Here is a 15,144-nt window from a genome sequence, read left to right on the forward strand (position 1 = left end):
ATAATGGTTTCCAGGTTCATCCATGTCCCTACAAAGGACGTGAACTCATCGTTTTTGATGGCTGCATAATATTCCATGGTGTATATGTACCACATTTTCCCTATCCAGTCTATCATCGTTGGGCATTTGGGTTGGTTCCAGGTCTTTGCTATTGTAAACAGTGCTGCAATGAACATTCGTGTGCACGTGTCCTTGTAGTAGAATGATTTACAATCCTTTGGATATATACCCAGTAATGGGATTGCTGGGTCAAATGGGATTTCTATTTTTAGGTCCTTGAGGAATCGCCACACTGTCTTCCACAATGGTTGAATTAATTTACATTCCCACCAACAGTGTGAAAGTGTTCCTATTTCTCCACATCCTCTCCAGCATCTGTTGTTTCCCGATTTTTTAATGATCGCCATTCCAACTGGTGTGAGATGGTATCTCAATGTGGTTTTGATTTGCATTTCTCTGATGACCAGTGATGATGAGCATTTTTTCATATGTTTGTTGGCCTCCCATATGTCTTCTTTTGTAAAGTATCTGTTCATATCCTTTGCCCATTTTTGAATGGGCTTGTTTGTTTTTTTCTTGTAGATCTGCTTTAGTTCTTTGTAAATTCTGGATATCAGCCCCTTGTCAGATGGGTAGACTGCAAAAAATTTTTCCCATTCTGTTGGTTGCCGATTCACTCTACTGACTGTTTCTTTTGCCGTGCAGAAGCTGTGGAGTTTAGGTCCCATTTGTCTATTTTGGCTTTTGTTGCCATTGCTTTTGGCGTTTTGGTCATGAAGTCCTTGCCTACACCTATGTCCTGAATGGTTTTGCCTAGATTTTCTTGTAAGGTTTTTATGGTATTAGGTCTGATGTTTAAGTCTTTAATCCATCTGGAGTTAATTTTGGTGTAAGGTGTCAGGAAGGGGTCCTGTTTCTGCTTTCTGCACATGGCTAGCCAGTTTTCCCAACACCATTTATTAAACAGGGAATCCTTTCCCCATTGCTTGTTTTTGTCAGGTTTGTCGAAGATCAGATGGTTGTGGGTATGTTGTATTTCCTCTGAGGCCTCTGTTCTGTTCCATTGGTCTATATCTCTGTTTTGGTACCAGTACCATGCTGTTTTGATTACTGTAGCCTTGTAGTATAGTTTGAAGTCCGGTAGTGTGATGCCTCCTGCTTTGTTCTTTTTGCTTAGAATTGACTTGGCTATGCGGGCTCTCTTTCGGTTCCATATGAAGTTTAAGGTGTTTTTTTCCAGTTCTGTGAAGAAGGTCATTGGTAGCTTGATGGGAATAGTGTTGAATCTGTAAATTACTTTGGGCAGTATGGCCATTTTCACGATGTTGATTCTTCCTAACCATGAACATGGAATGTTTCTCCATCTGTTTGTATCCTCTCTTATTTCATTGAGCAATGGCTTGTAGTTCTCCTTGAAGAGGTCCTTTACGTTCCTTGTTAGTTGTATTCCTAGGTACTTTATTCTCTTTGTAGCAATTGTGAATGGCAGTTCGTTCTTGATTTGGCTCTCTTGAAGTCTGTTACTGGTGTATAGGAATGCTTGTGATTTTTGCACGTTGATTTTGTATCCTGAGACTTTGCTGAAGTTGTTTATCAGTTTCAGGAGATTTTGGGCTGAGATGATGGGGTCTTCCAGATATACAATCATGTCATCTGCAAATAGAGACAATTTGATTTCCTCCTTTCCAATTTGGATACCCTTTATTTCTTTTTCTTGCCTGATTGCTCTGGCTAGAACTTCCAGTACTATATTGAATAGGAGTGGTGAGAGAGGGCATCCTTGTCTAGTGCCAGATTTCAAAGGGAATGCTTCCAGTTTTTGCCCATTCCGTATGATATTGGCTGTTGGTTTGTCGTAAATAGCTTTTATTGTTTTGAGATACGTTCCGTCAATACCTAGTTTATTGAGGGTTTTTAGCATAAAGAGTTGTTGAATTTTGTCAAAAGCCTTCTCTGCATCAATCGAGATAATCATGTGGTTTTTGTCTTTGGTTCTGTTTATATGGTGGATTACGTTTATGGACTTGTGTATGTTGAACCACCCTTGCATCCCCGGGATGAATCCTACTTGATCATGGTGGATGAGCTTTTTGATATGCTGTTGCAATCGGTTTGCCAGTATTTTATTGAAGATTTTTGCATCTATGTTCATCATGGATATTGGCCTGAAATTTTCTTTTCTTGTTGAGTCTCTGCCGGGTTTTGGTATCAGTATGTTTGTCTCGTAAAATGATTTGGGAAGGATTCCCTCTTTTTGGATTGTCTGGAATAGTTTCAGAAGGAATGGTATCAGCTCCTCCTTGTATGTCTGGTAGAATTCAGCTGTGAACTCATCTGGACCTGGGCTTTTTTTGGGTGGTAGGCTCTTTATTGCTGTCTCGACTTCAGACCATGTTATTGGTCTATTCAGGGTTTCGGCTTCTTCCAGGTTTAGGCTTGGGAGGTTGCAGGTGTCCAGGAATTTATCCATTTCTTCCCGGTTTACTAGTTTATGTGCATAGAGTTGTTTGTAATAATCTCTGATGATGGTTTGGATTTCTGTGGAATCTGTGGTGATATCCCCTTTATCGTTTTTTATTGCATCAATTTGGTTATTCTCTGTTTTCTTTTTTATTAATCTGGCTAGTGGTCTGTCTATTTTGTTGATCTTTTCAAAAAACCAGCTCCTGGATTTACTGATTTTTTGAAGAGTTTTTTGTGCCTCTATTTCCTTCAGTTCTGCTCTGATCTTAGTTATTTCCTGTCTTCTGCTAGGTTTTGAGTTTTTTTGATCTTGCTCCTCTAGCTCTTTCAATTTTGATGATAGGGTGTCAATTTTAGATCTCTCCTTTCTTCTCATGTGGGCACTCATTGCTGTATATTTTCCTCTAGAGACTGCTTTAAATGTGTCCCAGAGATTCTGGTATGTTGTGTCTTCGTTCTCATTGGTTTCGAAGAACATCTTTATTTCTGCCTTCATTTCATTGTTTATCCAGTCAACATTCAAGAGCAAGTTGTTCAGTTTCCATGAAGCTGTGCAGTTCTGAGTTAGTTTCTGCATTCTGAGTTCTAACTCGATTTCACTGTGGTCTGAGAGACTTTTTGTTATGATTTCTGTTCTTTTGCATTTGCTGAGGAGTGATTTATTGCCAATTATGTGGTCAATTTTAGAGTAGGTGTGATGTGGTGCTGAGAAGAATGTATATTCTGTGGATTTGGGGTGGAGAGTTCTGCAAATGTCTATTAGGTTTGCTTGTTCCAGGTCTGTATTCAGGTCCTGGATATCCTTGTTGATTTTCTGTCTGGTTGATCTGTCTAATATTGACAATGGGGTGTTAAAGTCTCCCACTATTATTGTGTGGGAGTCTAAGTCTCTTTGTAAGTCATTAAGAACTTGCCTTATGTATCTGGGTGCTCCTGTATTGGGTGCGTATATATTTAGGATCGTTAGCTCTTCTTGTTGCAGTGATCCTTTTACCATTATGTAATGTCCTTCTTTGTCTCTTTTGATCTTTGTTGCTTTAAAGTCTATTTTATCAGAGATGAGAATTGCTACTCCTGCCTTTTTTTGCTCTCCATTTGCTTGGTAGATCTTCCTCCATCCCTTTATTTTGAGCCTTTGTGTATCCTTGCATGTAAGATGGGTTTCCTGGATACAGCACACTGATGGGTTTTGGCTTTTTATCCAATTTGCCAGTCTGTGTCTTTTGATTGGGGCATTTAGTCCATTTACATTTAGGGATAGTATTGTTATGTGTGAATTTGATGCTGTCATTTTGATGCTACCTGGCTGTTTTGTTGGTTAGTTGATGCAGATTCTTGATTGTGTTGATGCTTTTTTACCATTTGGTGTGTTTTTGGAGTGGCTGGTACTGGTTGTTCCTTTACATGTGTAGAGCCTCTTTCAGGAGTTCTTGTAGAGCAGGTTTGGTGGTGATGAAATCTCTGAGTGCTTGCTTGTTCACAAAGGATTTTATTTTTCCTTCACTTACGAAGCTTAGTTTGGCTGGATAGGAGATTCTGGGTTGAAAGTTCTTTTCTTTAAGGATGTTGAATATTGGCCCCCAATCTCTTCTGGCTTGTAGGGTTTCTGCTGAGAGATCTGCTGTGAGTCTGATGGGCTTCCCTTTGTGGGTAACCCGACCTTTCTCTCTGGCTGCCCTTAGCATTTTCTCTTTCATTTCAACCCTGGTGAATCTGATGATTATGTGCCTTGGGGTTGCTCTTCTTGAGGAATATCTTTGTGGTGTTCTCTGTATTTCCTGGATTTGAATATTGGTCTGCCTTGCTAGGTTGGGGAAGTTTTCCTGGATAATATCCTGAAGAGTATTTTCCAGCTTGGATTCATTCTCTTCATCACATTCAGGTACACCTATCAGACGTAGATTAGGTCTTTTCACATAGTCCCACATTTCTTGAAGATTTTGTTCATTCCTTTTTGCGCTTTTTTCTCTGTTCTTGCCTTCTCTTTTTATTTCATTGAGTTGATCTTCGACCTCTGATATCCTTTCTTCTGCTTGGTCAATTCGGCTGTTGAAGCTTTTGCATGCTTCACGAAGTTCTCGTGTTGGGTTTTTCAGCTCCATCAATTCACTTATACTCCTTTCTATGCTGTCCATTCTCGTCAGCAGTTCGTCCAATCTTTTTTCAAGGTTCCTATTTTCTTTGCGATGGGTTAGAACATGTTCTTTTAGCTCATTGTAGTTTCTTACTACCCACCTTCTGAAGTCTGATTCTGTCATTTCATCACCCTCCTTCTCCATCCGGTCTGGTTCCCTTGCTGGTGAGGAGTTGTGATCCCTTTTAGGAGGAGAGGTGTTCTGGTTTCGGGAGTTTTCATCCTTTTTGCGCTGGGTTCTTCCCATTTTTGTGGGTTTATCCACCTGTTGTCTGTCTCTGTCCCAGGGAGTTGGAGCTTTATGAGTTTCCCTTGCACTACTGCCTTTTTTGATTTTTCTTTCAGGTCGGACCCGCCCAGCTAGCAGCACGCCTAGCCACTGCCTGCCCACAGGGGCTTTGCTGAGCTGCTGTGGGCTCCGACCAGCTGCCCTGAGCTCTTCCCTGTAGTCCTTTTTATATGGGCGTAGTTAGAACTGTCTCGGCAATGGTGGCCCCGCCTCTGTTATGGTGGACTCTCTCTGTTGTGGCAGGTTGCCTCGGCAATGGCGGGTTGCCTCGGCAATGGCAGCCTGCCTCCGTAGCGGTGGAGAGTCTCAGTAATGGCGGAAGCCCCTCCCCCACGGAGCCGGACCGTCCCGGTTCAGCTGTGCTTGGTTTGGAGGGCTCAACCCAGAGGGTTTCCAATTACTGTTTTTGTTTTCGTTGTTGTTGGGGGTGGAGGGATGGGACCAACCGAGCCTGATCACCTGGCTCCCTGACTCAGAGTCTTTTCTTTTAAGTTGAACAACCCCGCGTTCTGGTCGCTTGTTGAAAAGGCGCCGGGATCTCCCGTGCTGCGACTCACGGAGTCGGCTCGAACTGCGGCGCCGACTCCTGGCGGATTTTTTGCCTAGGAATCTCCTGGCCTGACTCGCTATTTCAGATGAATGGGCTATTCTGCCGTCTCAGGGCTCTGCTCGCCAGCTAAGAGGGCTCCCAGACCATTGGCTTTTGTACGGAGAACCGCAGCAACAGGGAGTGGTCACAGCAGCCGCGCGGGTGGAATCAGCCCCCCGGGGGCCAAAACAGCCGCACCGGCTGGGACTGCGACACTGGCGACCCCTCTGCCTGGGTATCTCCTGGTCTGTGGGCAATAAGAGTTTGTCTGGAAATGCGGCATCCACTCACCCTCTGCACTTTCACTGGGAGCTGAAGTCCTGAGCTGTTCTTAGGCGGCCATCTTCCCAGCATTCCAGAAATATAGTTCTTAAAACATAAAACATAAATACATATCTTTAACAAGAGAATGAAAATGAACCCTCTAATGTAATTCTGACTTGAGCCTCTCACATTTATTTATCATTTAAGTATTTTTTTTTTAACATTATTCCCTTTGTTTCAGTTAATCTATGTTGTACATACTGCTTAGGAAATAAAACACACTAATGGTTTCAGATTTTCTTTTGGAAAGACAAGAGTTTGTATAACTTTTTGGAGAGTCTCAGCTTTAGAAAAGTTATTAGTTTCGTTTTGTAATATTTTGTAAGAATCTCAAAGATTGGTTTCAGAGTTTTTATTTCATAATGATGTTTTCAAGTCTCCACAACTGCAAATGAACTCCTAAGCTTTTTAGTAGTCTATATAGTTATTAGGTGGTTGTGAAATTATGTTATCCTGGAAGAAAAAAACCCTTGATTCAAGTCCTAGAATGTTTTCAGTCTTTGTTATACCTGAAGGGGAAAAAACAGTATTAACTGTAAATGTAGTTAAAGAATTATATGTATATAACAATAGAGCACTCCTGATAATTTTTATTTACCAGATTTTGGACTTAAAACCAACTTTCCATCAGAGAAGCCTCCTTGATAGTTACTCTGCTCATGAAACAGATCTGGGCTCCACGCCAGGGAAGGCAAACAGAAATCACAAGTGTCCAGCCCTCCGTGCTAGAGTGGTAATTGTCAGCCGGACTGTCCCAGCACCAATAGAGAACACTTCACAGTTATGGCACTGAAATCCTTTGATAGTAGATTGTGTTGCTGTTAGCCCTGGTTTCAGTGTTTTACAAGTCTTGCTTATTATCTCATTGGTATTTAGGTATACAAAACAGTTGATTATTCACCAAGCAAATTTCTGGTTCTCTGTATCTCATGTATAACAGAAAATGGGAACAATAGGGAACTTTATTTACAGCATGAAAATAAACCTGGTGGCTGGAGTCTAAAAAAATAAATAAATAAATAAAATAACAGGAAAATTCTGCTGAGTATCTACAATGTAATGATACTAACTAAAATTTTATGCATTTCTTCATTTATCTAACAAATGTTTATTGACTCTTGGCAAGTATGAATATAGTGGCCAACAAGAGAGAGAGAGTTCTTGTCTCAAAGAGCTTGTATTTTATTGAGGGAGGCAGGTGATAGATGAAACAAGTAGGATAGTTAGAAATAGTGATTAATTCTGTGAAGAAATAAAACAGGATAATGTGATAGAGAATGATGGAGTGGTGGTGACAGCCATTAAGTATGGTGGTCAGGAAAGGTCTCTTGGAGGAATTGATGTTTGAACTGAGAGCTGAATGACACTGAAATTAGAGCAATTGTGAAGACATGGGTAAGTTTGAAGAATAGAATGAAGGCCTGTGTAGTTGAGTTTGAGAGAGTGGGAGAGTGGAAGAAGAGTTTGAAGGAGGAGGAGACCTTGGAGAATCTTATATACTTTGTAAGAAGTTTAAATTTTATGTTAAGTATAATAGGAAGCCATTGGAAAGTTTTTTCTGTTTATTCCTAAATATATAATATTTATGATCTTATGTCAAATGTCGAGATATTTTATATTTATACTTACAATTTATATCAAATGTAGAGGTATTTTACATATTTAGTAGCCTAGAGTCAAGAAATTCAAATTTCTTAACACATTTTTTTTTTTAATCAAATCTCCCTCTGTCACCCAGGTTGGAGTGCATTGCCATGATCTTAGCTCACTGCAGCCTCCACCTCCCAGGATCAAGTGATTCTCCTGCCTTAGCCTCCTTAGTAGATTACAGGCGTGCTTACCTGGCTAATTTTTGTATTTTTAGTAGAGACGAGGTTTCACCATGTTGGCCAGGTTGGTCTTGAACTCCTGACCTCAGGTGATCGTCTTGCCTTGGCCTCCCAAAGTGCTATAATTCAAGTGCTTTGGATGGCTGAGACAGGAGGATCACTTGAGCCCAGGAGTTCACGACCAGCTTGGGCAACATAGCAAGATGCCTGTCTCCACAGAATATTTAAAAATCGGCCATATGTGGTGGCATGCGCCTGTAATCTCAGCTGTTCAAGAGAATGAGGTAGGAGAATCATTTCAACCCAGGAGTTGGAGGCTGCAGTGAGCTATGACTGCACCATTGTACTTCAGCCAGGGCAACAGAGTGAGACCTTGTCTCTAAAACAAACAAACACAATCAAATGAATGAAAATTAAAACCTAAGTATAAGTACTATAGAGATTTGTAAAAGTCATAAAAGAATACTGTAAGTAACGTCCATCAACAAATTTGAAAATAGAGATAAACTAGATAGTTTTCTGGAAGAATATAAACTACCAGAATTAACTCAAATAGAAATACAAAACCTGAATAAACCAATAACCATTAAAGAATTTGAAATCATAGTCAGCAGTTTTCCCTCTCTCCTCTCCTCCAATGAAGAATACTAGTCTGAGACCATTTTACAAATGACTCTTATCAACTCTCAACAAATATATAATTGTTTAATAAAATAGGATTAAAGAGAGAGAATGAGGGGAAAGAAAAACGGTTAGATAGATGAAAGAAAAACCCCATTATTTTATGAGACTGGTGTAATATTGATACAAACACCTGATAAGAACCATACAAACAAATAAAATTATAGACCAGTCTTACTTATGAGTGGTTGTAGAAATCCTAAATAAAATATTAGCAAATCACTCTGAGAATGGAAGAATAGTTCAACATCTGAAAAATCTGTTATTGTAATCTCCACATTCATAGATAGCAGGAAAAAATCCATATTATCAGTTTTATTCATTTCATTTTGTTTTTGAGACAGGGTCTTGCTCTGTCACCCAGACTGGAGTGCAGTGGGATAATCACATTTCACTGTGGCTATAACCCTCCCAGGCTCAGGTGATCCTCACAATTCAGCCTCCCAACTAGCAGGGCCAATAGGTACATAGCACCATGCCCAGCTAAGTTTTTTAAAAAACATTTTGTACAGATGGGATCTTGCTGTGTTGCCCATGCTGGTCTTAAACTCCTGGGCTAAGCAGTTGTTCCACATTGGACTCCCAAAGTGCTGGGATTACAGGCATAAGCCATCATGCCTGGCCTTATTTTTTTAAGGACAAGTTCTTGCTCTTTCCAGGCTGGAGTGTAATGGCATGATCATAGCTCATTGCAACCTTGAAATCCTGGACTCAGACAATCTTCCCACCTCAGCCTCCTAAGTAGCTGGGACCACAGGCACATATTACCATTCCTGGCTAATTAATTTTTATTTTTTTAGAGATAGGGTCTTTCTATGTTGCCCAGGCTGGTTTTGAATTCCTGGATTCATGCCATCCTCCCACCTGAACCTCCTGAGTAGCTGGGATTACAAGTACAAGTTACTGTGTCCAACTCATGTAATCATTTTAATACATATTAGAAATGAATCCATAAAAAACTAATAACTCATAATTTTTTTCAATGGAGAAAATCTGGAAAAGAAGTAAAATTTCTAAACCACAGTAATTGTTTTCATTAAAACATTAGCAGGTAACATTTCTAATAGTGAAATTTAGAAGCATTCCCATTAATATGAAGTATAGAATAAAATAGGATAGAAGCATTCCCATTAAAATGAAATGTAGAATCAAGTATAGAATATTCACTTTCAACATTACTATTTCAACATTGCTTCGTAGTTCCTAGCCAATGCAATCTGACAAAAATAAGAAATGAGATAAAGAATATGAAAACTTCGCCCCGCGCGCCGGCCCTACAGAGCCGGCCGGCCGGCCTGGCTCCCCTCCCCGGCCCCGACGGGCGGGCGGGCGGACTGCCCTGAGGAGGCGGGGAGGGGAGGGCTGGGCCAGCCGGCAGGCAGGCGACGATGCCGAACTTCTGCGCTGCCCCCAACTGCACGCGGAAGAGCACGCAGTCCGACCTGGCCTTCTTCAGGTTCCCGCGGGACCCGGCTAGATGCCAGAAGTGGGTGAATTGTAGGAGAGCAGACTTAGAAGGTAAAACACCTGATCAGCTAAATAAACATTATCGATTATGTGCCAAACATTTTGAGACTTCTATGATCTGTAGAACTAGTCCTTATAGGACAGTTCTTCGAGATAATGCAATACCAACAATATTTGATCTTACCAGTCATTTGAACAACCCACATAGTAGACACAGAAAATGAATAAAAGAACTGAGTGAAGACGAAATCAGGACACTGAAACAGAAAAAAATTGATGAAATTTCTGAACAGGAACAAAAACATAAACCAACAATAGCAGTCCTCAGAATCCCAGTGAAGAAGGGGGTGAAGGGCAAGATGAGGACATTTTACCTCTAACCCTTGAAGAGAAGGAAAACAAAGAATACCTAAAATCTCTATTTGAAATCTTGATTCTTATGGGAAAGCAAAATATACCTCTGGTTGGACATGAAGCTGATGAAATCCCGGAAGGTCTCTTTACTTCAGATAACTTTCAAGCACTGCTGGAGTGCCGGATAAATTCTGGTGAAGAGGTCCTGAGAAAACGCTTTGAAACAACAGCAGTTAACACATTGTTTTGTTCAAAAACACAGCAGAGGCAGATGCTAGAGATCTGTGAGAGCTGTATTCGAGAAGAAACTCTCAGGGAAGTGAGAGACTCACACTTCTTTTCCATTATCACTGATGATGTAGTGGACATAGCAGGGGAAGAGCACCTACCTGTGTTGGTGAGGTTTGTTGATGAATCTCATAACCTAAGAGAGGAATTTGTAGGCTTCCTGCCTTACGAAGCTGATGCAGAAATTTTGGCTGTGAAATTTCACACTATGATAACTGAGAAATGGGGATTAAATATGGAGTATTGTCGTGGCCAGGCTTACATTGTGTCTAGTGGATTTTCTTCCAAAATGAAAGTTGTTGCTTCTAGACTTTTAGAGTAATATCCCCAGGCTATCTACACACTTTGCTCTTCCTATGCCTTAAATATGTGGTTGGCAAAATCAGTACCTGTTATGGGAGTATCTGTTGCATTAGGAACAATTGAGGAAGTTTGTTCTTTTTTCCATCGATCACCACAACTGCTTTTAGAACTTGACAATGTAATTTCTGTTCTTTTTCAGAACAGTAAAGAAAGGGGTAAAGAACTGAAGGAAATCTGCCATTCTCAGTGGACAGGCAGGCATGATGCTTTTGAAATTTTAGTAGAACTCCTGCAAGCACTTGTTTTATGTTTAGATGGTATAAATAGTGACACAAATATTAGATGGAATAACTGTATAGCTGGCCGAGCATTTGTACTCTGCAGTGCAGTAACAGATTTTGATTTCATTGTTACTATTGTTGTTCTTAAAAATGTGCTATCTTTTACAAGAGCCTTTGGGAAAAATCTCCAGGGGCAAACCTCAGATGTCTTCTTTGCAGCCGGTAGCTTGACTGCAGTACTGCATTCACTTAATGAAGTGATGGAAAATACTGAAGTTTATCATGAATTTTGGTTTGAGGAAGCCACAAATTTGGCAACCAAGCTTGATATTCAAATGAAACTCCCTGGGAAATTCCGCAGAGCTCACCAGGGTAACTTGGAATCTCAGCTAACTTCTGAGAGTTACTATAAGGAAACCCTAAGTGTCCCAACAGTGGAGCACATTATTCAGGAACTTAAAGATATATTCTCAGAACAGCACCTGAAAGCTCTTAAATGCTTATCTCTGGTACCCTCAGTCATGGGACAACTCAAATTCAATACATCAGAGGAACACCATGCTGATATGTATAGAAGTGACTTACCCAATCCTGACACGCTCTCAGCCGAGCTTCACTGTTGGAGAATCAAATGGAAACACGGGGAAAGATATAGAGCTTCCATCCACTATTTATGAAGTCCTCCACCTGCCTGACATCAAGTTTTTTCCTAATGTGTATGCATTGCTAAAGGTCCTGTGTATTCTTCCTGTGATGAAGGTTGAAAATGAGCGGTATGAAAATGGACGAAAACGTCTTAAAGCATATTTGAGGAACACTTTGACAGACCAAAGGTCGAGTAACTTGGCTTTGCTTAATATAAATTTTGATATAAAACACGACCTGGATTTAATGGTGGACACATATATTAAACTTTATACAAATAAGTCAGAGCTTCCCACAGAGAATTCAGAAACCTTGGAAAATACCTAAGAGACTTTTAAAAATAGATTTTCTTATATTTTATATTTGGAAGAAAAGTTGTAAGGTGTATGTAGGCCACTTAATCACTAAATATCTTTGCCTATAGGACTTCATTGAATATATTAGCCATTGATAATCTACCTGTTTAAATGGCCCCTATTTGAACTCTCCTGCTTTGAAGGCCTATCTGTTCTTCCAGAAGAGAACACTGAAAGTGCTATGTTTCCTTCTGTGTGATCTCTGCTGGTGGCACTCTGGAATTCTTTTAGTTAAGTCATTTTAGACATAGCATTTATTATCACTGTGGATCTCTACTTGTTGGGTGTTATGAATTCTTTGAAGAAATATATTTTGAAGAGGTGTGGGAGGAAGAAATACATTTTATAAAATGTTATAGTGAAGCCCACAGTTGACCTTTGACTAATAGGAGTTTTAAGTATGTTAAAAATCTGTACTGGACAGTTATAAGAAATTACTGGAGAAAAGCTTGTGAGCTCGCCAAAAAAGGATTTCAGTGTAGATTCTGTCTTTCTGAAGTGAACTTAAGGAACAAATGACAGTAAAAGTTTGAATGGAGAAGGCTGCCATTGTTCCACATCTCATTGTTGGCTGTTTACATTCCTTTGTGGAGCCTACATCTTCCTACGCTTTTTAGCAGGTATATGTTGAACACTTCTGTTTCATGGTTAAGACAGAATCAAAGGCCATGATTTGTCTGTTGTTTTTTGTGTTTTATTTTCCCTGTCTTTTTCCATGACTTATCTACTGCCTCATCTTGATTTATAAGCAAAACCTGGAAACCTACAAAAATGAGTGTTGTGGTTTATCTAGAAAAATATGGAAAATATTGCTGTTATTTTTGGTGAAGAAAATCAATTTTGTATAGTTTATTTCAATCTAAATAAAATGTGAATTTTGTAAAAAAAAAAAAAAGAATATGAAAACTTCTTTATGAATAACAAAATAAACCCTACACAAGTTGTTTTGAACTTTTGTCAAGAAAATTATAAAACACTGATACATGTAAAGACCTCACTATGTGGCAATATATACCATATTTGTAGTGGAAAGATGTGAAGAAAAATGTGAGTTAGCTCTGATTTAATCTCTGTATTCAGTGTATGTCCAGTCATAATTCCAAGAAAATTTTTCATGGGTCTTGAAAAACTGATTGTAAAATTGATACAGACAAGTAAATAAGAATAGTTAAGAGAGTCCTAGAAAAATATATTGCATCTGATAACAAGATTTACTACAAAATTATAATAGACAGTATGATTTGATGCTAGGATGGACAAATAGGTCAGTGGAACATAATTGAAAGCCCAGAAACACTTTGAGATCCTTGTGAAATTTTAGTGTAGGAAGGAGACCCTGCAAGTCAACATTTATTTAATAATACTTAGCCTCTATTCAATACACTATTTTAAGCCCTAGTGATAATAACAGTGAATAAAAACAAGTAATAGGCTGGGTGCAGTAGCTCATGCCTATAATCCCAGCACTTTGGGAGGATTGCTTGAGCCCAGGAGTTTCAGGCCAGCCTGGGCAACATAGTGAGACCCCATTTTTACCTAAAAATAAAAAGCTGAACATGGTGGCATGTACCAGTAGCCCTAACTACTTGGGAGGCTGAGATGGGAGGATTGCTTGAACCCAGAAAGTCAAGGCTGCAGTGAGCCATGATTGTACCACTGTACTCTAGCCTGGGTGACAGAGTGAGACCCTGTCTCCAAAAAAAAAAAAAAAAAAAAAAAAAAAAATTATTAATTTGGGTTGTGAGTACATAAATGTTTGTTACTTTCCATTTTTGTACATCTAAAATATTTTAGCACAAAAAGATGAGTCGTGCTAGCTATGCCAAATACCACAATTTAGTATAAAACTGAGGTAATGAAAACATTATGCTATTTTCTTTGAAAAAGTAGATCAGTGCAACAGAAAGAAGACACACACACAAAAATTAACTTCAGTTCTCATGAATTTTTAAGCTCTTGTCAGTATATGCAAAAAAAAAGGAGTTAAATTATTTGATTTGTCATTTTAAAATATTCTAATGTTTACATATGTTTACTTTAAGAATGATTTAAGGCTACAAATGGAAGCCCAGCGCATTTGCCTGTCTCTGGTTTATTCAACTCATGTGGATCAGGTTCGTGAATATATGGAAAATGAAAAAGATAAAGCTCTTTGCAGTCTTAAAGAGGAGCTTATTTCTGCTCAAGAGGAAAAGATCAAGGAACTTCAGAAAACACACCAGTTAGAGCTACAGAATATAAAAACAGAAGAAACAGGTAAAATGGTTTCTGACTTATAAGTACCATGATGCAAGTAAGTGTGGGATAGAGCCCACCGTTTTATAATTTCTTCCTTGTCATAGAACCCATAGAGGAAGATGACGTCTGTATTGCAGTCCTTGATCCATTTGCTTATATAATCACTAGACATTCATTTAAGTGCTTGAGAAGGCTGAACTCACTGAGTCATTTTCCCATAGCAAGTTACAATCCATTGAGAAAGCATATATAAATAAACAATTTCTGCAACAGAAGAATGAATAGAAAGAATGGGAGGATAAAGGAGAAACATCTAGTGCTTCCTGGCAGGATGATTATGGTGAGGTGGTGGACAGAGTAGTGGGGTTGGAATTTTAAGGGAGACTCTGGAGTCTTTAGAATTGAGGTGTAAGGGTACACCTATTTTGGAAAATTGAGAGTTCGAGGTGTGTGAGAAAATAGCTAGAGAGATTGGTAAGAGCTTGATTAGAAAAAGTTTTATTCTGAAAGAAGCATGGATAAGCTTTCTGCTGTTGGTGGTAAGACCTACTGCAGTATTTTAAATGCTGAGAGTAATACAATATGGTTTTATTTTATGATGACACCACTGGGGTGAGTTGGGGAGGTGAGATTAGTGATTAGAACACCAGTTAAGCAACTAAGGTTGTCGTTTCCGTAAACAGTAAGATATTAACTAAATGTCAATGAGGATGGAAAGGAAGTTTGCTTTCAAAAGTAGAAATTCGAGAGTGGCTTAAATAAAACCAAATGTTTTAATTTCAGGAGTGCTTGGGGTTTGAATTTTTTTGTTTGTTTGTTGTTTTGTTTTGTTTTTGAGACGGAGTCTCACTCTGTCGCCAGGCTGGAGTGCAGTGACAAAATCTGGGCTCACTGCAACTTCTG

At 39.3% G+C, this 15,144-nt stretch overlaps 1 protein-coding gene and 1 pseudogene across 13 annotated transcripts in view; both read left to right on the forward strand.

Moving 5' to 3' along the window:
- AKAP9 (A-kinase anchoring protein 9) overlaps window positions 1-15,144 on the forward strand; it is a 175,745-nt gene that overhangs the window by 55,852 nt on the left and 104,749 nt on the right. For all 13 annotated transcript variants that reach the window (XM_074379403.1, XM_074379405.1, XM_074379407.1 and 10 more), the window contains one exon: window positions 14,046-14,259. In XM_074379403.1, coding sequence (XP_074235504.1) covers window positions 14,046-14,259 — 214 coding nt within the window. The remainder of the gene's footprint in view (window positions 1-14,045; window positions 14,260-15,144) is intronic.
- LOC141580085 (52 kDa repressor of the inhibitor of the protein kinase pseudogene) lies at window positions 4,339-12,909 on the forward strand (annotated as a pseudogene).

This window comes from Saimiri boliviensis, chromosome 10 (genome assembly GCF_048565385.1).
Source record: "Saimiri boliviensis isolate mSaiBol1 chromosome 10, mSaiBol1.pri, whole genome shotgun sequence".
Taxonomy (NCBI): domain Eukaryota; kingdom Metazoa; phylum Chordata; class Mammalia; order Primates; family Cebidae; genus Saimiri; species Saimiri boliviensis.